At 38.7% G+C, this 23,942-nt stretch overlaps 1 protein-coding gene across 4 annotated transcripts in view; it reads right to left on the bottom strand.

Moving 5' to 3' along the window:
* Positions 1-427: 427 nt before the first annotated feature.
* The window catches only part of Akap11 (A-kinase anchoring protein 11), a 44,995-nt gene continuing 21,480 nt past the window's right edge, over positions 428-23,942 (bottom strand). For 2 of the 4 annotated variants that reach the window (XM_038309869.1, XM_038309870.1), the window contains exons 5-12: positions 23,581-23,715; positions 22,012-22,279; positions 17,004-21,465; positions 14,197-14,352; positions 12,258-12,344; positions 11,521-11,567; positions 8,200-8,360; positions 428-4,055 (exon numbers count right to left, since the gene is read on the bottom strand). In XM_038309869.1, coding sequence (XP_038165797.1) covers positions 3,915-4,055; positions 8,200-8,360; positions 11,521-11,567; positions 12,258-12,344; positions 14,197-14,352; positions 17,004-21,465; positions 22,012-22,279; positions 23,581-23,715 — 5,457 coding nt within the window. In that variant the 3' untranslated portion in view covers positions 428-3,914. The remainder of the gene's footprint in view (positions 4,056-8,199; positions 8,361-11,520; positions 11,568-12,257; positions 12,345-14,196; positions 14,353-17,003; positions 21,466-22,011; positions 22,280-23,580; positions 23,716-23,942) is intronic. The other 2 variants (XM_038309872.1, XM_038309873.1) reach the window with 2 other exon arrangements.

Here is a 23,942-nt window from a genome sequence, read left to right as displayed (position 1 = left end):
ATGTTTGAGGCAACATCCTTTTTACCTTTGCATTAAATCCAAAATGAACAGCTGGCTTCAAAGCCTCTACAGTACCCTTATGGCATCTCTGAAATCGACAGAATCTAGCGTTCAACTAAAATATTCCTAACCTTCACCTGCCCTCAAAAACCATGACATAAGGTGGGAATGGTGGCACATGCTTTTAATCCCAGCCCTTGGGAGGCAGAGGCAGGCAGATCTCTGAGTTTGAAGCCAACCTGGTCTACAAAGAGAGTTCTAAGACAGCCAGGGCTACACAGAGAAACCCGGACTCAAAATACAATACAAAACGAAGCCATGACATAAGCACTTGGCTCCTTTTATGTCTTCTAACATAGCATTCTTGAGTGCCTTTGTTTTAGTTCAACACAGAATGAACACGATGCTACAGAATGAAAACCACAGCTTGACATTTCTTAAATTTATTGAATAATTCTTAGCTGGAAGAGGAAAGATCACAGGCTTGAACAAGAGTAAAATGAAAAGAACAATTAATTGCAAATTATTACAAAAGTAATTTCCGAAACATTTGCTGAGCCACTGCTAAAACAAAACTCAAATGCGTCTTGAAGTTCCTATTTTGGTTAATGAACATTAAATTACTCAAGAGCAAAAAGAAGAGTTACTATTACACATTATAAAATTTTAATGCACTAATTGAGCAAACCCAAACAAATGGCCACAATTATTCAAAGTCGCTTCTACTTAATATTCAGTAACTGAACAAGAATGCAGATTACTTTGAATACGGCACAAGTAACCAAAGGCAGCAAGAATTCAGCAACATATAAGCCTGGCATTAAATAGTCTTCAAACCGTACGACAAAACTGAAATAAGAACTTGGAGAAAAACAGCTCTAACTACATGGAAGGAATGTACAGATGATCAAAATAAATAAATAAAGTGGCAGGAGTGACCAGCACCGCACCTGCCTGTGCAGCGCAGGCGCACAGTAAACAAGGGATGCCTACAGGGCCGTGCTGACAAAGAGAAAAGCGCACTTCTCTTGAGTGCGGCCCTTCCAATTCTCAGACACTCTCTACTTCTTGAGTGCTGGTGACAGGCAGACAGGGTTTTAAATGGAAAGCATTTTCCCTACTCATGTGTGGACTCAGCATATTTAAACTCTGTGTAAAGATTTCTCTGAAAAATTACAAAATAATACACTGATTAGAAACTGGTGATAGTAGTTGTGGAGAAATAGCAGGCAGTCGCATGGCTCCGCCGGATTCAAGGATGGAGAACATGTACCACCACTGTCAAAGCTGCCGGCTGTCAAATGGGTCAAGTATCTGTACTCTCTACACAGTGCATTTAATACACAAACCTCCCTACCAGCAACAGAAACCCTTTGCTAAGCAGAATTAGAGTAGCATGAACTGAACTAATTCACATTAAACATCTTCAGGGATAGATTAAGCATTTCTCAAAGTACAAAGACACCATATGTGGTCACTGAAGGCTGCTGTAAAGTCAGCTTTACTTCACAAAGAGCCAGCCCATCTCTACTACCATTTCTTCTGTGGTTTTCTGGTGACATTTCTCTTGAATCAGGAGATACTTTCCAAAGTCAACATTAATAACATATAAAATACAAATGTCATTTAAAGTCAACTTAGGCAAGGACGGACACAAACAAACGCGCTTGCTATTTCAGTGTGAGATCGGTCCAGAAGCTCCTCAGCAGGGGTCTCGCACTTTCTTTCTGTCCAATCACAACACGCCTTTAAAATTGGCAAACCAAGAATCAGCTCACTGCACATCACGAGTTTAACATTTTCCAGTAAAATGTATTTCATTAGGAGCAAAGTGTACTTGATGGCAGTATACAATGTTCCATCACAAATATGTCAAGAGATCTACGAGACGGAGCTACCTCAACAGAGGTGCCCCGAAGACTGAACAACACACAAACGGATGGAGCAAGTCTGGGGAAACCACAGGCTTCACAGCAGCTTGCTTTACTGCACCTGGTCCATGGCACTGCTCGACATGCAAACACTTTCTGTAGGAAAACGACCCCCACTTCTGCTCGCCCTGCCAATACTTCTAACGTTCTCCGTGTTCTGGCACAGAACTGACACAATGCGAGTCCTACTATTATTGTTACAACTCAGGCCAACGCCTCTGACTGTTGTTGGCAGGTAGCAATTAAATAAAGAACACTGGGCATAGAGCAGCTTCACCAAAATGCCAAAGAAACAGGAACATAAGGGGAAGCTTGCCTCAAATGATTACACCATTAACATAAATAAGCCTAAAGCAGTTTCCGTTTTATAAAACCAATATATAGCCATTTCCAATTCAAAGAAATTTAGAATTCAGTGTTGCTGTTAATCTAACCAATACACACACCCAAATTACGTAAGTGCAGTGTGATATTTCCTTGTACAAGTATAAGCCCACAACTGCACAAAAGCACACCTGGATATATTTCCCTGCACTTCCCAAAACTGAAAAATATTTGAGAAAACCTAGAAAAATGTATGTTTAAGGCTGGCCTTGTGTTTCTATGTTAAACTGAGAAAAACTAGAGTTTACAATGTAGTTCTGGAGGTAAAGCAAAGGTAAGGCTTTCTCTGTACAATACACTTCTCCACCATAATTACTAATTCAGGTCCATCAAAGTGCCTGGTAGGTGCTGTCTCCTATTCAGCACAGCTTCTAGGAAAGCCAGAGCTTGGGGAGGGCAGGAATAAAAGAAAAAAATCAACAGTCCCACAAAAACTGATTTACCCTTGATTCCAGACTCTATCAGTGGAGGAAATGTGTGAACATCTGCACATCACAGACACACCTGACACAGAGCCTGGCTCATCTCACGCACGTCAACTTGCTTTTCCTCAGACCACAGCAGGGAATGTGGAGGCCAAAGACGGTGTATGGGAACACCACAAAACAGTCAGGTCCGCTGTGCAGGGAGGGTGCCTACTATGCTAAAAGAAGATTATTCTTGGGGAAGTGGGGATTTTTTCTTCTTCTTCAAAAACCCAAAGCTGAAGATCATTATTAGGCTTCTCTGAGTATATTTCCACATTAGTTATTAAAATTTCAATGTGTTTTTACAACCTGAATTTTCATTTGTGGAATAAATCAAAAAGACAAAATTCTTACTGCACAATATTTAGACATTTTATTTAATGTTAACAGTGGGTTTCTAACTGAGAAAATACTAAAGTGAAAGAAAATAAACTAGTGGAGAGGTTAAAGTTTATCCTTGCACACGCGCTCACAACACCTCTCCCTCTCCCTTCTCATTCCTGGATGATAGGCAGCAGTAGCACTTGACAGAAGGCTAAGGAAACTCACGGTGTTCACAGAATCCTAGATCACTATGTGTATGCTAATGAATTAAATGTCTGGGGAAATCTAGAAGTACCAATAGCTGAACTATGGAAATAAACTGATCTAAAAGAACAGTACATAAAGATTACGAACTTATCAAAAATAAACACACAACAAAATATCAGCCTCTGATTTTTTCCTTGATGTCAGATGAATTATCGTCAGATGCCACGTGCTTCCAAAGGAACAAAATCATCACTTGGGCCAGGCCAGCCGCCACAGCCCTGTTTGCAGCAGCTAAGTAGATCCAAACAAAGGCTGTTGGGCAATGCCCCCAGCCTCAGGATTAGATCCTCCTTCACAGATATTTCTCAGCATCACAAAACAAAGACATGTACAGAAGAATAAGAGAATATTCTGACAAAGATTACAAAAGTATGAACTATATACAGTGTGATGACAGAAAGCATTTAAAAGGCTTCTCACTTTCCTCTCAATTCAATTAAAATGTTAATATTCTGCATTTTAATTTTATTCTAAATATCCTAAACATCAGTTTCTTTACTTCCAAAAACAAACAATAAAATATACTGGTCTGGAGTTTGACCTAGGCATTTTCCAAAAGCCAATCGAACAGCGACTTGCATCTTTCCTCATTTGAAGTTCTTTCCAGCACTTCGTAGTATTTAAACACGGCCTGCAGGACATCTCCCACTCTCCATCCTTTCTCTTTCAATTGTTTCGAAAGCTAAGAAAGAAGGGTTAACAGACATTAACACACATCAACAGAAAAAGTTTTAACAATGATTTTTCATTTTTATCTTCAGACAAAACTGGGAACCCTGTTATTGACAATGAAATATTCTTTCCAGTTATAAGATGTCCCCTCAACCACCACCCCTTTACCCAAGCCGAACATTTTCCTTTTTTGCCCTTTATTAGCATGTCTCCACAGAATGGCACCTCAGGATCGCTAGAAACAGAACACAAACCCTGGAGTGGAGAGTCTGTGTGGGAGTGCAGGCAAACCATCTGCAGGAAATTCTGCATAACTAAATACATCTGCCACACCCTCAATTAGGAACAGAATAATAATGACAATGTCAAGCTTAATAAAAAGATGTGGATTTTCTTTCCACAACATATAGTGTGGTTTGTATTCCGGAAAACATTCCAGCCTCAGTGGAACCATAGCTTGTTTTTTTTTTTTTTTTTTTGTTTTTTGTTTTTTCGAGACAGGGTTTCCCTGTAGTTTCTAGAGTCATAGCTTGTTTTTGAAGAAAGGTAATGCTTCAACAAAAAAGCAAGCAGAAGAGTAAACAGGTTTAAAGAAACTACCACAGCAAAGCAGAACATGGCCTTACTCTCTTCTCTGTCTACTCAACTCTGTAAGAAGTCTTAGGTTTAAAAAGATCTGCAAAATAAATTCTGAAAAACTATTTTACTAATGTTCCTTTTCTAAAAACAGCTTTGTGATATAATTCATAAGCAACAGGTTTTTGGTATATGAATGAATTGAAGACAACTACCACACACCAGTACTGGGTGCTCTCTCCTCATCTTCCCCAGCACCTTCAGATACAGCACTCATCTACTTTGTGCCTTATAGGTTTGCCTGCTTGGGGCATTTCACAGAAATGGAGCTGTGCACTCTGTATGGTCTTCTGCTTAGCACAGCTACCTTGAGGGTTTACCACGGCGTAGCACTTTTTACTACTTTATACTAGCCAACAAAGCTCCTTCTCCATTCGTTAGCTGATGAACAGGCAGAGAATTCTCTTTGTTTTGTTCTGGTTTGTTTGAGACAGGGTCTTTCTATGTATCCCTAACTTTGCCAGAACTCCCCCTATTTAACCCAGGGTAGCCTCAAACACAGTAATCCTCCTGCCTCTACTTACAGAGTTCTGGAATTAGAGGCCTATAACACATTCTTACTTCGTACCTACTATGAATAATGTTGCCATGGACATTTCTGTATTGTTTTTTATGTCCCTCAGGTGCGCACCACCAATCAGTGGAATGCTGGGTAACATGGCAATATTGTACTTGGAATTTTGGGGATCTGTCAGATGTTCTTCATAACAGCTTCACCATTGTAGATTCTAATAACTGTAGGAAGGATGCAGTATTTCCACATCCTCCTACAGTTGGTAGTACCCTCCATGACAGTTACCCTGTTGAGTGTGAAGAGTGCAGTGGTTTTGACTTACATTTTCCTAATGTTTTTATTTTCCAAAGATGTGCAGTATACTGGCTGACTTTGTGTCACCTTGACACAAACTCTGCATGTCAGAGAAGAACGAGCCTCAGCTGTGCAGTGCCTCTGTGAGACCCAGCTGTAAGGCACTTTTTCAATTAGTGATCAATGGGGGAGGGCCCATCCATGGTGGGTGGGGTCATTCCTGGGCTGGTGGTCCATAAGAAAGCAGACTGAGCAAGCCAAGAGAAGCAATCCAGTCAGCAGCGCCCTTCCATGGCTTCTGCATCAGCTCCTGTCTCCAGAATCCTGCCCTGCTTGAATGCCTGTCCAGACTTTCTTCAATAGTGAACAGCAATATGGAAGTGTAATCCAAATAAACCCTTTCTTCCCCAACCTGCGTTTGGTCATGGTGCTTCATCACAGCAACAGAAACCCTAACTAAGAAATGCAGTAATAACTCTTAGTCCATTTTTTAGATAGACAGGTGCCCTTCTATTTTTAAGATGAAGGAGTTTTTATATGTGTTAGGGCTAAGAACATTACCAGATACACAACTGCAAGTGTTTCCTTCCACAAACACTGTCTTCTCACTCTGACGACAGTGTCTCAGGATAAATCTTTACTCTAGCTTCTCTTTTGTCACTTATATAAATATGTTTATATCTTCTTGACACAATTATATGTCATCTTCCATTTATCCTCAAGGTAGTACTGTTTGTTCTATTTAATAGTGAAAATATCAAAATTAAATATATGACCTAGAAAGACATACAGTATTTCTATTATTCTCATACCACCAAACATAATCTGAACTTGCTTCTTAACTGTTTCATATATCCCCAGTAGCCCTGTGGATATATATACATATACATATATATATACATACACATATATATACATATTTAGTTATATAACATAAAAATATAATATCTACATATATAAAACAGTAGCCCTGTCCTAGCAAGATATGGTCTCTGAAAGTCATTATTTAAAATCAGCCATATGGTTAAAATAAGCCACGAGCATAATAAACCTTGCCATCACAACTGAGCACTGGACTTGACTCAGTCAGGCAAAGATCCCTGGGCAAGGCCTCCTCCTCTGACAACCACCTGTCAACCTCAAGCCTCAGTTCTAACAGCTCCCTGACCCAAACTTCCACTTGACAATTCATGTCTTGAGCATCTCTTCCCGGACTATGTTCTCTTCCTACAACAGAAGCCTCACGCTAATAAACCCCAGTCTAAGGAAAAGTCAGTGTCAGACTGTTCACATCTTTCAGACATCGTCCAACAATACTGTCATATTCTGAACCAGAAACTGTAGTGATGAGCTGCGGGCAGGCCTGCTTTTCATCCCGCCCGGCTCCCAGCCACCGGCTAGCTTATGCCCCAAAATAACAACACACAAACTGTATTCTTTTAAACACTGCCTGGCCCATTAGTTTCAGCCTCTTACTCACATCTTGACTAACCCATATCTAATAATCTATGTAACACCATGAGCGGTGTCTTACCGGGAAATATTCAGCATGTCTGACCTGGGGGCTGGCTTCATCGCATCTGTCCCAGAGAGGAGAGGCAGGGCAATTGTCTGAGCCATCTACCTCACTTCCTTCTTCCTGTTCTGTCTACTCCACCCACCTAAGGGCCGGCCAATCAGATGAGCCAGGCAGTTTCTTTATTAGCCAATGAGAGTCCTCCATCAAGAAACTAAGAATAACTTGGGTTTTCCTTTTCTGTCTCTATTGATAGATCTATATTGGTTATTCCCTGGACTGTTTTATAGCCTATGGTAAGATTAATATAAATTTTCATAAGGAAAACCAGGGGAGAAACACTCGTAAAACTACAAACTGAAAATCCCTATTAACACAATGCTTGGTATATATTAAAAATACTCAAGAAAAGTATCTTATCTACTCTGTTATTGGTTTTTCATTATACCAGCCTTCCATTTCCATGGGATAAGAAAGACCTAATTAATTAGGTATGATTATGAATCAGTAAAATAGAATAGCTGGATCTTTTATAAAGAATACATTAGCTGCTCATTACTGACATTTAAATTTTAGGGTTAGAGTATTAGATCAAACACTTCTTTTTAGAGTATTATAATTAATCCTCATAAACCTGTAAGGTAAGTCTGTATCCTATAACAAGAGGGGGCCAGGCCTGCTTGTTTGGGTTTTTGTCCCGCCCAGTACCCCACAGCTGGCAAGCCCCAAAGAAATAACAGAGATCTCTAAAGTTATAAAGCTGATTGGCCCATTAGCTCTAGCCTCTCACTGGCTAACTCTCACATCTTGATTAACCCATTTTTCTGATCTATGTTAGCCATGTGGCTCAATACCTTTTTTCAGTGGGGCAGATCACATCCTGCTGCTTCGGTGATCCGGGCAAGAGTGGGAGGAATCAACTTCCTCCTTCCCAGAATTCTCCTGTTCACATTACATCAGTATCCTCTAATCCCACAATGCAACTAAGAAAACTGAGGCATTCACTGACTCCCCTCTCCAAGGTTACACCTACTGGAAAGCTGCAGAACTGACTTCTGAATCCCAACTGTGAGATTCCATGGCCTACGTGTTAATATTGTGCAATCAGCAAGCATTTTGCTAACCAACAATGTAGTGAGATTATTACATAGTGTTACCATTTCCTCACAACCACTCTAGAAGGGAGGTACTTACTAATATAAATTCCTTCTTTGAAGAGTCATGAAAATAAAGTTCTTCAACATCAGCCTCAGAGGCAACAAGCCACTGAAGAATAATCCTTAGTTGCGGATCTACTGCTCCTGGTTCCATGTCAATGTTCATGATTAGCATAGTTTTTCCATTCTGTTGTAAATCTAACAATAAATTTAAACAATATGAAGTGAAATTCATCAATTCAACTTTCAAAACTCTGGCTTCAATTTAGAGATTCAAGTGAATGCTTTCCTTAGCTACACCATAATGCCAAATAAAGCATGTCTTAAGGACAAAACAATGCTTAAAACAAAGGAATAACATTGATTATTTACTGATGGAACAAATGTAAAATATTGTTTGAAGTGAATTTAAATATAATACAAAAGAAAGGGCTCTCAAGTTTATTTTCTTGTTAATGAGAATGATGCTTTCAATCCAGAGGAGACAGCCCAGCTGGCTGATGGAACCAACACCATATTGGATACTCCTGCTTCAGGATGACTGAGTACAAGAAGTATTAAGGGCATGCTGACAGTCCGCACACCAGTATGTACTAATGCTGGAGATGTTGATGTTGATGTACATTTTTCTGTTATATAGAACTCTAGACCACTACTAATCATTTTTATAATTTGTGCCGACCCTTTATTTTTAATTCACAGCATTCTCAGAAATTTATCTTTTCTTCCTTTGTGCCAGTTAGTCTCAATCAAGAGTATGTCTAGTGTATGTTTCCTTTCCTATGCAAACTCAACATTTAAAATACATACATGTATACATACATGCACATGTGTATGTCTGTATGAGTCATGAAGGTAGAAGGAAGACTCCTGAGAGGCAAGGAAAAATAATCTAAAGGGGGGGGGGGAAAGCAAGGGTAATGGGAGTCATGTGGCATGAGCAGAAGGGAAGATCCCATGTTAGGGAGAAGGACCACAGGGAACGAGGGACAATGAGAGGCGGGGATGAGTAAGAGGAAAGTATGATTTATATTTAGAAAACACATGAAATCCATGCATGATTTTACATGCTAAAGATCAAGAACTAATTTAGGAAACGGTTTGTTTTAAAGGAGGTCTGATATACTATGGAACAAGACACAGTGTCTAAGGTCCTTAGTAAAGCCTGCAGTGTTTCTGGGATTGGTAGCTAGTCACTTAATGGTTCTCTACACTGCTAGGGTTTCCTTGGTTTGGGCCTGCTGGCTGCCCACCTGATGGGAAACTTCAACAGAGGTTAGGGCTGATGCTTCCTAACCAAAATAAATGAACAGGAAGGAAGGGAGGGAAGTTTAAAAGGAGGTTTAAAAAGCAGGTATCTATTGTTGTAGGAATCCCCTAATTTTGAAGCTGTAAATCTAAACCAATCTATCTTCTAATGGAACAAATTCAGAAGCTGGATGTAACTTCGTATATGAGAGATGCCTATGATGTCAAGAGCTGAGGAATAACACAACTGCATATAATTAACCTCCTGGTTTCTACTTATTAACATAAAAAATTCTCAGGCCCACTGATAAATTCTCTTAATGAATTATTTTATTCATATTAACTTGCACCTCTTCTCTTTATCATACCTCAGCAAAGTTAGTTAAGTAAAAACTAGGTAATAACTAATAATAATAATAATAATAACAATAATAACATAGCATGCTATGTTCATGGATAGTCTTTGAAATAATTATATCCATGAGAGTTATTAGGGAGAAGTATATGACTTTTAAATGCCAACATATTAATGAGCAAAAGTTTACCTAGATTATTATAAATTCTAAAAATTATAATAAGGGCTTGAAAGATGACTTAGTAGCTAAGAGCACTGGCTGCTCTTGCAGAGGAGCCAGATTTGACACACAGCACCCTCATGGTAGCTCTTAACTGTCTGAACTCCAGTTTCAGGGGAATCTGATGCTCTCTTCTGGCCTTCTTGAGTACTACACAGACAGATGTAGGCAAAACATCCATTTGCATAAAATAAAGATAAAGCTTTATTAATAATCTGGGTTAGTTGGATGGCTCAGCTGGTAAAGGCACTTCTGCCAAGTTTGACGCCCTGAGTTTGAATCCTAAATCCCACGAGGTAGGAGAGAACTGACTCCACATGAGAAGCATGAACAGAGTCAGTCAAGTGTTCACAGCTATGCGTGCACATGCATGTGCATCATACAAAACAAATGTAATTTAAAAATTTTTAAATAGAAGTAATCTTAAACCTGGGAATTTCAACTTAACAACTATTATGCAACTTCCCTGAACAAGAGCACTGTGGACAAGCTGGTTGGAAACTCAGGGGTTATACCCTCTACTCAAGCAATCCTCTGGAGCATTTGTCAGGGTCTCAGTGTGCCTACATTTGTGGCATCAGGGTATAGGGTTGTACCCCCAATATAGAACACACAAAGCCATCCTGAGCCTTCTGTTTTCTTATTTCTAAAGAAACAACAAAATTTCACTAGTTCAAAATATTAATAATTATATTAAACAATTTTTAAATTCAGATGTGCTGTTTTATAGAAACTATTATCATTTTTATACTATAAGAAAGTAAGATATGAGGAGGGCATCCAAAAACTATCTGAACACAATGAAAACAGGTTTGATGTGAGTGAAGTCTCTAGGCTCACTTGGATATTTTAATATATAAATTAAGATCACAAATCATGTTCAAAATTCTACAGTCAATGATACCTAAGTTGGCATAGTAAGAACTCTATTCACTGAAGAAAGGATTAGTTCCTTCAAATATGTGTATATGTGAGTACAGAATTTGGAGAGAGAGAGAGAAGGGAAGGAACATTTAAAGTGCCTTTCCATGTTTACTTTTCAGCTCATGGAAATTTGAGAAAAATACCAATTCTAAGTTACCAATTTGAAGGAGAACATAAAAGATACAGTTTGAATGAACTTTTGGTCCCCAGGTAAGTGGCACTGTTTTGGGACATCATGAAATCATTATTATTTGGGGCCTGACAGAGGCAGGTCCGTAGGGGTGGGCCTTTGAGTAGTACAGCCCCTCTGCCCCTGCTGGCTTCCTTTCTGCCCCTCCTCAAGCCACCAGCTCCCACTGCCACGCACCCTTTCTGAAAGCACTTTGTCACAGCCACAAGAAAAGTAACTAAAACAGAGTAATAAATAAAATGCTGTAATCATGATAAGTTAATTTTGTAACATAAGGATTTTAGACTTAAATTTTGGAAAAATTTAACATATCCTAAGCTTCTTCCTCAAACTTTTTATTTCTGAGACGGGGTGATTTGTGTGTTTCTACAAACCACGAAGACTCCACAGACAAAGACTCAGAGGAGCGACTGTGACTGACCTTCCACACCATCGTCCCGATCGTCATCCCTGTCATCTGGTCCATCGCTTTTCAAAGAAAACAACAGAAGCAGTTAAAAAAAAAAAAGGCTTAATTAGTAGTGGATTAAACCACTTCTCAGAAAAGTAGTAAGGAATGAAATGTTACAGTGTGATGTATGACATTTAGAAAGAAGGAAGGGCAATCAGAGTGAAGCTTTGCTTCTCACATTATTTCATGTTAAAATACAGGTTGCACATAGTACCTCTCTTTATCATGACATTTAAAGCCAGGCAACTTCAAATGAAGGTGAAATATTCTAATTTGGTTTTAAGCAATATACTATTTGAATATCACAGAATGTCATGAATAATGAAGTATTACTGCTTCTACTAATGCCACTTAATATGTTTTAAAACAATTTTTCTACTAATTATATATAAAATTAAACTACATAGGAAAACAAAAAAAAAAACAAAAACAACAGAAATCCTGTAGGAAGCAAGCTCTTTTTAATGAAATCATTGGTAGAATGAAAAATAGCAAGCAGAGCAACCCATGCAAACAGTCACACATTTTGCAATTAGATGTCAGTCATATTTTAGCTAGTTGAAATTTTCATTAGATGTAAATGTATCGAGCAGAATTATGTCAAAATTCAGGAGAAAAGCAGGTTGATACATATTCTCTTAAGAACATGACATCATGCATTAGTGGTGAAAGACTCATCAGTTTTTAAGTTTCTAAACTGGACCAACCTGTCTGATGTTGGAAAGGATAAATTGTCCTCATACAAATCTCCTTCTAAACCAAGACTGCTCCAGCTACTGCTGTTACCATTACTGCTGGAGGGAGAAGAGAACAGAGCTGAACTAGAAAATGAATAGTGAAGACCACCTGTGTTTCCTGGAAACAGAGCCTGTGGAGTGGAGCACCCACAGAGGGGACAAGACACTGTCACTGCTGTTCCATAGACGGTAACTGGCAGGGCTGCAGACTAGGGAGCTTTTTTTTTTCCTAGATAGCATTTCTCAGTGTAGACTTTCCTGTGTAGGCTGTCCTGGAATTTGCTCTGTAGACCAGGCTGGCCTTGAACTCATATTCACCTGCCTGTTTCCCAAGCTCTGGGATTAAAGGTGTGCTCCACCATTGCAGCTTAGGGATTCTTTTCATTGTCCTCAAAACATCATGGAAGCATTCTAAAAGTACATTTGATTTGTAGATAAAGACAACAGATTTTTAGAATGACAAATGACACGGCAAATCTTAACATGTAATTTATAAAAAACAAGAACAAAAAATGCAATACACTTTCCTACTCCTCAGTTTGAATAAAATTTAAAAAAGAAGAGACCTAAATTAAGGTCTTCTGGTATTTCTGAATAGTACAAAACAATGATAAGGTGTAGGGAGACTGTCTCAACCAGTCCTTGCTCATTACATTGCTATGCCAATTATCTCTATCTCTTACATTACACACAGCGCGCAGGTGGTAACAGCACATACTTTCTTCAGAAGAAAGCTAGAGTAAGCAGGGCTTATTTAAGCAGTACACTTGTCTGGCTGGCCAGTCAAAGCCACACACAGCTCTACCTTTTTCTATCACCTAGCCAAAAGAACAAAGAGGCAACTCTATCTACAACTGCAGCAAAGCGTTGTTTGCAGAGGGAAAAAAGCAACCATATTCAAAAACAAAATTACAGTAGATTTTTCAGATTAAAATTTTCAAGATGCAACTTAAAAATTCTAATCATTCCTAATTATTAAGATAATTAGTAAGCACATTAGTTTGCAGTGACAAGCAGCTTTACTTCCTACTCTCGGCTGGTCAATCATAAGTCATCATCTATACAAACTGAACTTTGGTTCTTTAACATCAATTCACTTCTTGTGCATCAGTAAGTGTTGTCAAGGTAACCAACGTCATGATTACCTAAAAAAGTAGTTTCTAAGCTTTTTCAAGTAATTTACTTACCTATTTTCATTTTAACAGTATCAAACTTTCACAAATTACAATGCACTAAAGAATAAAAATAAAACTAAGCCATCTTTTCAACATAGCCTCAAATAGAGTTCCATTATAAAACCATAAAGACAACCAAAGTTTCACCATTAGTCTGTCATTAGGCAAACGAAAATACAGAAAATACAGTAGCACAGAACACACAACTATAAACAAAAGAGAGAACGACCTCAAGTCCTATCTTTTACTTTAAAAAAATGATTCTCTAAACAAAGAAAAACACAAAAGTAAAAATTTTGCCCATATTCTATTAACAATGATTTTTCAATCTAGTTAGTAATAAAAACCTATCATTTAAGTATTAGATAAACATGGGAAGTAACACTGAGTAACAGAAAGAATAAAATGCTCTCTCCCTACTGTACTCAATATGTGACACGACCATTCAGAGGTCAGGCAGAAGAGTATAATAATCCACAGCCTATAATATAATCCAGCCCAAGAGACTGAGGGAGAAACTTCACTTTAAGACCAGCCTGAGCTACACCACAAAGCCATCCCCTCAAAAAGAATTAAAATAAAACCAAACCAAAAAGGAACAGTGGGAATAATAATGTTAGAAATATGAACATACTGCCAAATTGAGAATTTCCAAATAATAATGTAAACCCATTGCTCACTCTGCGGAAGTCTGAAGACCTTTATCACATAATTAGCTATTAAATCAGAGTTACCTCTCACTGAGATGGTGAAAACTGCTGCTTTCATCTTGATGGTCATCCTCAAAACTTAAGTTGGACCAGCTACCAGTACTGTCCTCACCAACACTGAGATTCAGTTGTTGGCTGCCAAATGACTCAGTTGACGGAAAATCTTCCATTTCTTTTGAACTAAGAAAAGAACACATGGTAATAATTTTAAAAATAACAGAAGCACCATAGATTCTGACGAGGAGGCAAAATGATAGCGATGACTCTATGAAATTATATTCCAAGTCACACCAACATCCCCTGAACACTTCACTGCACCCGCAAACAATGAGACTGAAGAACAGCACAGCAAGAGCCACAGTGCTGTGCGGGACATCCTGGGTATCACTCTCTACACTCTGTCTAGAGCAGTTCTCACTCCTCAGACGTGCACCTTACTACAAGGTCTAAGCGCATCATCTGCCCTGTAAAAACAGTACCTTCATTTGCATCCGAAGGAGATGCCTGCTGGTTTTTAGAACAAGAAAAATTTGAAATTCTAGTTGTGTCAACCTGGCCTATATTCAAACTGGAAAAAATCGCTTCAGAACATGAATCATAAACATCTCTCTTAGCAGGAAGTGATGGCACAGGCCTTTAATCACACCACTTGGGAGGCAGAGACAATAGATCTCTTTGAGTTCAAATTCAGCCTGGTCTACATAGTTCTATGTCAGCCAAGGCTACATACTAATACCCTATCTTTAAAAAATTTTTTTTTAAAGAAGGGACATTCATATTTTTATGACATGATTAAAAAAAGCCCATTTAGAGCAACTATAATAATTATCCCATCTGTATGTCTTGTGTGTGTGTGTATTGAACACAGTTCTCAACAGTGATGCTTTATGTATGCGGACAGAAACTATCAGTTTTCTCATCAAACCTTCCTTTGGCTTTAGAGCAATCATGATGTCCACTTTCTCACCTACAGTCCCCCAAGTCACTCAACACAAGGTCTCCATGCCTCACACACATGCGCTCCAATCCTTCGCATGGACCCCAGTCATTTCCCTATCTTCACTCAGGCTCTTGGCTTGAGTGTCACCCCACTAGTTCAGGCTCTTGGCTTGAGTGTCACCCCACTAGTTCAGGCTCTTGGCTTGAGTGTCACCCCACTAGTTTTGCTTCTCTGCCACCCAATTCAAATGCAGCCAGCGCCAACAGTTCTTGCTCATCTCTGCTAACAACACTCCCTTTCTTAAGGAACTTGCAATATGTGTTTTTTAAATATTTCTTTTAAATTATAATTACAGCATTCCCCCTTCCCCTTGTCTTCCTCCAACCCCTCTCATATACCCCTCCTTATAATCTTTCAAATTCATGACTTTTTTTCATTTATTGTTGTTACATACATATATGTATATGAATAGACATACACATTTCTAAATACTGAAATTCAAGCTGCTTGTCTGTATAATATTCCTTGTATGTTTCAGGGCTAACCACTGGGTGTTGGATAACCAACTGATATGCTCCTTCCTGGGGAGGACTCCGTCTCCCACTCTCTGCATTCCTGTAGGTCTCCGTATATACGGTTGAGGCCTCCTGGCCATCTGCCTGTCCACATTAGCAAGCCTATTTTTGTCTTTGTTCAGCTCATTTATCTGCTGGTTATCTTATTTTTAAAAAATCTGTTCTCATTTCTTTTATATCCCTAAAACCTAAAATGAGCCCTGAACTGCTCCTGCCCCTGCCCTCTCCACTTTTTGGGAAATTCTCACTTTGTATTTAAGATATAACAACTCAGTTAAGTTCTATATTCCAAAAATAGCCATCCTGCACCACAACTTTATTTTATTTAACAAATTATCCTCGTACCTACCACTTTTTATTTTTTCTAAAAGAAAATGACCCACAGGAGGAGGCTAAAAAAAGGGGTTTGTAATGACTTAGGTAAATGGGCTCATAGTAATTGAAAATAAAGTCTATATTATTTTCTAAAATTCCTCTATAGTATGCTTTCCTATTTGATATTCGTATAGCACCCTGGTGAGCTAATATTATGCATTTGTGACATTCTACTATATATTCTATTATGATTACCTTCATTAATCAAACATTTATGAGAAAAGGAACATTAGTGAAACCATTCAGTTAATATCCTAGCAAATAATCCATTTGAATCAATCATTCTTCAACATTAAATCATTGTGACTTTATAAAACTGTGATACAGAACTCCATACCCACATGGACTTTGAAAAGTGCTCAGAGAAGCCTGGTACAAGCGCCAGAATAGAAACAGGAGCAGAAGTACAAAGAAAGTCTGTGCAAATATCAGCCTGGATAAAAACAAGCTTACAGAAAGAACTCACGGCATATCATTAGCCAAGTCTGAGGAAGAAAATGAATATTCTGAAGAAAGAATAGCAAAATTATTTGCCAGGTCCTGGAGTGAGGGCTTAGGAACTTCCACTTAGCTTCCTCTTATGAAACTGCTCTGATGGGGAGGAAGAATATAAACAGTCCAAGGTCACATGTAGAAAAGCTTCTTCTGCCAGAGAACAGATGTTAATCTCAGAGTAGTGAATATACGAGTCTAAATTTGTGAATAAAATTCACCTGTTTCTTTGATTTTACCTGCTTCTTAGCTCCGTAAATTTGAGGTCACTGTTCTCTCACTCATCTTCCAGCCCTGTAAATGGATGATACTGTCCCTCAAAAAGGATTGGGAAACAAATACTTCACATGACAACCATGCACAGGATATGAAGCCACACACAAATGGACAGAGAGAAAAAGTTAGCTTTTCATTTTATCACAAGGCCCCAACGAAGATTTAAAACCTACCTGCTAACAACATGCTCCGCATCTGTCACAGCTGATGTCATGATTTCTGTGGTAAGGCTCTCAGCAAAGCTAATGCCATCTTGTCCAATGCCACTATCAGCTGCCAGGCTGGTATTGCTCAGCTCTCTCTCTGCTTTTTCAATAGCTTCAGCAACTATCTTCTCTGCAAGCACTGCCCTTTTATCAAGATTAACATGAATCTGAGGCACATCAAGATGGAAGATTCTCGATTTCAGATGGATGCTACTAAGTTTCGAATGGGAGCCTGGCTTAGCACTTGCACACACACTCTGCTTTAAAGGGGGCTGAGAGGGACTTCTGGCACAACCATGGCGTTCCTTAAGGTCACAGTATCTACAAGCTCCATTCAGGAGTGGTGACAATTTTTCTGCGTAAGTGATTCTATCTGCTGATGTTGTGGTCTCTGGAATGTGGGAAACTGTAGATCCTAAACTTATCTCTAAAGTGTCATCCACTACTTTTCTAGCATACTGTTCTACAGCTTGAATATTCTCCCCATGACTGTGTCCACTTAAACTGCCTGTATTCTGGCAGAATTCATGGTTTTGCAATGGTTGATCAGACTTCGAAAATTCTGGTTCAACAATACTTTCGCCCTTGCCAATACATCCAGACTTTTCAAAAAGACAAGATTCTGTTAAGGATTGTGGTAAGTCAACTGTAGGTGCTGTCAGCTGTTTCTTCACATCTCTTGTTATGATGCTAGCAAGAGAAGCTGAAAAACTGTGTAGCTCAGAAAGTTCATTTCTACATGGATCCTCTGTCCGTTCACACGGTTGGTATTTGCAAAGATGGCTGCCATTTCTTTTTCTTTGTCTTTTGTTATCTGCTTCCTGATGATGCTCTTGATTTGAGGACATCAATAGTTCCTTGTTTATTTTCACATGAGAATTGTGCATTGAAAACATTTTTGAACTGCACTTCATTTTTACTGTCTTAGCTGCTTCTTGCACTCCTGACTTGACAGATCGATAAGCCAGTCTACTGGCATACTGGTCCATGATTAGCTCATCATTGCCACCTTCCTGTTTCAGCACTTGGATAACATGACCTGCGTATTCATCAGTCACACTTTCACAACTGGGGTACCTGTATGTCAGACCTGGTGTACAACTTGGTAAGGAAAGAACAAACCGATCTACTTCTCTCGGGTGTGCAACGTTCTCCACATTCAGCTTCTCTCCTTTACCTTGGTCAACATCAACATGACAACTGTTCCTCTCCTGCCTGAAAAGTGTACAACTTCTAGTTTTTGCAATTTTCGTGGCTTCTGCAATGACATCAGCTACCATATCACTTGCAAAACTGCATGCCGGTATGTTTTCATCCGAATGATTTAGAGACGTACATAGCACACTTCTTTGACTCTGCACATTTAAGTGAGGGTTTTGAACCCTGGATTCTTGAGTGCTTTCATGATCTAAATGAGAGGCTGCCATTTCAGTTGCAAGAGAAATGATGTGTGTAGCTAATGCTTCTGCAAACTGAACTTTCTTCCCTGAGTACTCTGACTTCGCATCCATTTCTGGGTGCTCTTCACCTTCACTGCTCTCAACTTCTTCTGAAAGCGATCGCATGAGTTTCAACATGAACTCTTCCTTTTCTATAGTACTCTGCTCATTCCCAGACAAACTACCAACAGAGGAGCTGTGAGGGGTAGAAGGCGGTGTCGCAGGTGCAAATTCTTTGGCTAACTCCCCCTTGAGCTTTTTGGTTAACTTTTTGATGTCCCATTCAGAACTAGTCTGAGACGGTACTAAAGGAGTTGACGGAGGGGTATCAGGTATTCCGTTTCTGTCTCTGATTTTCTGTTTATCTTCTACATGCAAACCATCCACACAAGTAAGCACTGCAGATGATAAAGCATGTGAGTGACGGAAGGAGTTTTCCTGTCCAAAAGACAAGGGCTCAAGTGCAGTATTATTTACATTATGCCTGTTCACTGGCTTATCCTTCACAAGTTCCTTCAAGTCAGATTTCTGACCTGTCATCATTGGACAAGGTGGCAGTGTCTCTAAAGAAAATCCAAAGCCCACAGAATCTTTACATTCTGGAACACAATGGTTTCCAACCAAGAGTGAACCATGAGGTAAGCGGTCTGAAAAGTCACTGGGAGATTCCTCCAAGATTAGCTGTGATTCTTCCCCAAGAACAGGCACGCGTTCCTTACTAACTATTTTGTTATCTATATTTGGAAGCATTGATTTGCTTTTATCCAGGGAATGTTTAATAATAGACTTCGATAACTGCTCAGCAAACATGTCCTTATTGCTAGCTTTGTTCTGTTGTGGTGCTGCTTGGTCACAAATTGGAAGAGGACAGGCTTTTCCCTTTGATTTAGTTAAATAATCTGCATGTGCATCAACAGGTTTTGTAGTTTTGAAGGCTGTCATGGACTCTAAGGACTCATTGACTATTGTATGTACCATTCCTGCAGAAAAGTTGCTAATCACAGCACCACTAGTTAATTCTGAAGGACTCTGTATGTCAGTATCACCGTTGGTTGGCTTGAAATCTTTCTGGTTACATGGGTTGAGTTCTGAAGGTAGAAGGGTATTTCTGAGACAATCCACGTCATCTTCACTGTTTTCTGTGGTGATGTGCTCTTGGGTAGAACCACCATTCGCCTTACTATCCTCTGATGATAGATGAGATTTGGACTGATACAAAGTAGATGAAATGTGATATGGGAGAAGGGCACTACCTGCCAAGGGTACTGGTATAGAAGTGACAATTCCCGAAGTACAAAACAAGGCCTGCTGCACCGTGTATTCCTTCTTATGTTCCTGTACTGGTTTTGTCATCATAACTGCTTGACTGCTAAGGGATGAGGAAAATGTGAAGGTCTGTGTAGGCGGCACTACACTTTCTGCACTCACATACTCGACATTACCCATAGAAACATTAACTGCTGCCTTCGTTGTGAAGGTCACGTCTGTCTGTGACAGTTCTATGAAGGCTTCTTGTATTACAGATTCAGACAAATCTTTGGCATAAGACTTCACAGCTTTGTCTTTAAAGTCAAATGACGGACACTGTTGAGATGCAGGTGTAGGAGGACATGAAAACTGACATACCTCCATGATGCCTTCAAAAACAAGCTCTTCTGCAAGGTCCGCGGCAAACCTAGCGACTGTGTTGGTAAACATCTGCTTTTTCATGTACTGTAAATCTTTCAAGGCATTTGATAAGGCTTCACTCACCAAAAAACTAGCCAGGCTACCAATGGCTCGTTCTTTCAGTGAAAATGCACACTGCCTTCTAAGTTCATTAAATGCCATCTGAAAAACAGATGATGTCAATTTGACAGCCAAGTGGCACAAAGCATTGGTACATGAAGAAACTCCTTTCTGTAAGTCTTTAAATGCACTGCCAAAGCTTTTTCCTACAAGATCTGCTGCAAACTTCTGAACGCTGTCTGTAATCATTGAAGATTTATTTTTACATTTATTTTTTTGATCAGAATTCCCAGGCTTAAAAGCTACAGTATAATTTTCTTCCCTTTTAATACTATTAATATCTGACATTGCATTTGGACACTGAGTATGAAGAACTGAGCCTAGTACTTCACATGAAAGATTATTTGCATAATCTTCATACATATAATAAAAAGGATTCTGATTTTCATGAATCCTATCTCTACCAGTATCCATTTGGCAAAAACATTCAGCAGGAGTACAGCTTCCAGGAGGACTAAAAGCAGAGGCTCGAATAGGGCTAAACAAGCCACTGTCTTCTGACGCCATCACTGGACGAGGGGAATCTGGAGCATCACACAGGTGACCAAATGGAGACTCGGGTTTTCGTGGAGTTGGCTTTCTAACATTAGCTGGAAGAGCTGGACACTCAAACTTGAACTTCTGAGGATTCATACAAGATTTCTCATGTCTACGCCCTATCTTCTGTGATGGCTTCCCCATGCCAGGATCTTTCATAAATGGACAAGAAGTCTCTAAAGTTTGCTCTAGTTCATCAAACTGATCAAAGCTATCAAAAAATTCACTCACTTCTGAGTCTGAATCCTCTACATCATCTTTTGTCACAGGGATTTCAGGCAGCTCAAGTTTTGCTTTTAAACTTTTTTGGTATCCCTCTTCATCCAAAAAAATTACAGGACTTGGGCTAGAGCACTCAGACTCTGAGGAGTTGGCAGGCGAAGGAGGAAGGAGTATCTGCTGTGTGTCCCTGCCTTTATCTGAAGCGCTGGGTGACCTGTAGAGACTTCTTTGTGTCCAGGGCTCTGAAATTGATGTTGTAACCGATGTTTTCACAGAAGATGCTTCTTTGCATCCCAGAACATGTGCTGAAGATGAAGGCTTAGCCAATGACCTCTGTGGTCCATAATTGACCAGCACTTTAAAATCATGGGTTTCTAAATGGTGACCAGAAGTAGTTTGAGAGGCAGCATCACAGTGGCTCCTTAGTGTAGCAATATTTATTTCTAACAGGAAAAAAATAAAGTTCTTATGTTACTCTTAAAAACTTGCTTTAAGAAACATACATAAAACACAAAATATTTACATCATAAATGTTACCTATACTATAGTATTAAACAGAAATTTCATTCTCCCTAACACCCAGGAACAAATGTAGCTTTTAATAAAACAATCCCATTTCACCCTATGCCTTCAAATATATGACCTATGGAATGCTCGGCACATTGTCATTTATGTTAGAAAAATCACTTGTAACTGCCAGCTAACTGTTTTGACATCTGAACATGGCAAAGTTTCAGAGTAGGGTCTGAGATAAACAAGGCTTGAACGATACTACCTAAGAAGAGAAACAGCAAATTAAAAAGTAGCTAATAATGAACTTAAATATCACAGAAAAATTAATTCTTCTGTAATATGTAAAACTATTAAAATGTTTAAACTGGATCAAATTTCAAAGTAAATTTCAACTGTTAAGTCTTTTTTTAAAACTTCGAAACCAAACTTTCAAATTCAATCTATTTCTAGGAAAAAGTCCAGCAAAAGACACACACCATCATTACATAGCCTTGCACTCTCCTCCTCCTCTAACTGCTCAAAAGCAGTGACAAAGTCATCCTCTATGGAAGACACAGACTGGTTCGTATCATCATCATCATCTTCATCAGCGGTCTCAAGGTGGTGCTTCTGATGCAAGTGTGTGTCCAGGGTGTGTCTTATACCAGCAGCATATTTACTTAGGAGACTGAAGATAAAATCAATTCTGAGACCTGGTAATGCAGGTGACACCCTCATGACACAAAGCATTCCAGAACGATGACTCTTGGGAGAGATGAAGATGATAAAAATCAGTTTTAAGTTTAAATATAAAATATTACCTGGAAGAGAAGCCTAGAAATAAGCCAGAGGGAGGGGGAGCAAGAAATGCATGCATCCTGAAAGGTCTCTTAACTCTGCAACGTTTAATGATTTTAAGTATTTAATTTTTCTAAAGTTATCTAAAGAAGTATATTTATTTCTATTTAAATCTCACTTTAATTTCTTAATATTTTTTTCTCCCATGTATTCAGATTCTTCCCTCTCTATCTCCTTAGATATCATAGAACCTACTGTCAATGTAGTCTCTTGGGAAATTATTTTTCTATATTAGTGCCTATGTTTGTAATGTGTCTTACTTAATCATTTACCAAACTCACCCACTACACTGTGAATGCTTGAGAGCTATAGGAAATATGGAATATGGATCTATCTAAAAATAGATCTGGGATCTATTTGACATGTTTTTTCCATTTTCCTACAGCTCCCAGCATGTCACCCTCCCTCCTACCAAGAAAGAACTATTCTTATCTTTTAATTTGTATTTCTCTAGTATTAAAACTTACAATTATGCTTATAGCTTTGATTAAGAACACAAGCCATTAGTTTTCCCTATGCACACTGATTTTTAAATGCAAACATTGGTAAGGAATTTATTTTTAAAAAGGAAAAACCAAATATAACAGATAATCACTCTTTATGTCCCAGCAAATAAAGCCAGTATATATGAGTGAACAACATGATCCAGGAAACAAGGTAGAATTCTAATCATCAGACCTCAAGATTAGCAAAGCAGCATTTTAAAGCTAGAATACGTTCTCCAAATTGTAAAGTATTCATACAATTTTAAATATCATACTTCCTAAAATGCAAAGCATTTTTCTTTCATACATTATCAAAAATACTTACTTATGAACTAAAGACTGTCTTAGGAAAATAACATCATTGTCCATTTTACATGGAGAAATCTTTAACCAGAAAGTTAACTGAAAGTCCATTTGCTAGAACATGCAGCATGGAACACATGTAAATATGGGGTAGCCATGAAGTAGGAGCAGTCACTCACATTATACAAAGAAATCTGAAGAGTAACATTTCATAGAAAATTAGTATGGGGGGAATTTAGTTTATAAGCCACGATCAAAATTATTCTATCCTTCAAGGCTGGCAATGCTTTGTTAGTCTATTTTCTTAGACTGAATTAAAATAACAAGAAAAGCTCCAACCACTTAAAAGTTCACTATTAATGAGCAAATATTGTAAAACCCTGCCCTGAAAAACCTGATTAAAAATGATCCATCAGTTACCTGATTTAGAGGACTACTGCTTACAGCTGACGCTTTACTGACATCCTTCATACAAATGATTTCATTTTCACTTAGACTGCAGAAATGGAGTGAATTCAGAAGGTCTGGAAGTTCCCGTGAGATTGCAGCTAAGTCCTAGTTTTAAATAACAACAGTGGCAGCCATGAGTAGCACTATAGATAACACTGTCGAGGTGTCCACACACTGCCCTATCAAACACCACAAAACTGGTCAGTAGACTGTCTGCTTCATAGCAGCTCACATATACAGTTAATCTACAAAGAGACTTTTTCAAACTCAAAAATAAAGCAAACTAAGGCTATTTAGTACTGATTTATAGTTTTCAAGCACATTGCTGCCGC

The sequence above is a fragment of the Arvicola amphibius genome, chromosome 13 (genome assembly GCF_903992535.2).
Source record: "Arvicola amphibius chromosome 13, mArvAmp1.2, whole genome shotgun sequence".
NCBI lineage: Eukaryota > Metazoa > Chordata > Mammalia > Rodentia > Cricetidae > Arvicola > Arvicola amphibius.
The sequence above is the reverse complement of the archived record's forward strand: the minus strand, read 5'-3'. Positions and strand labels throughout refer to the sequence as shown.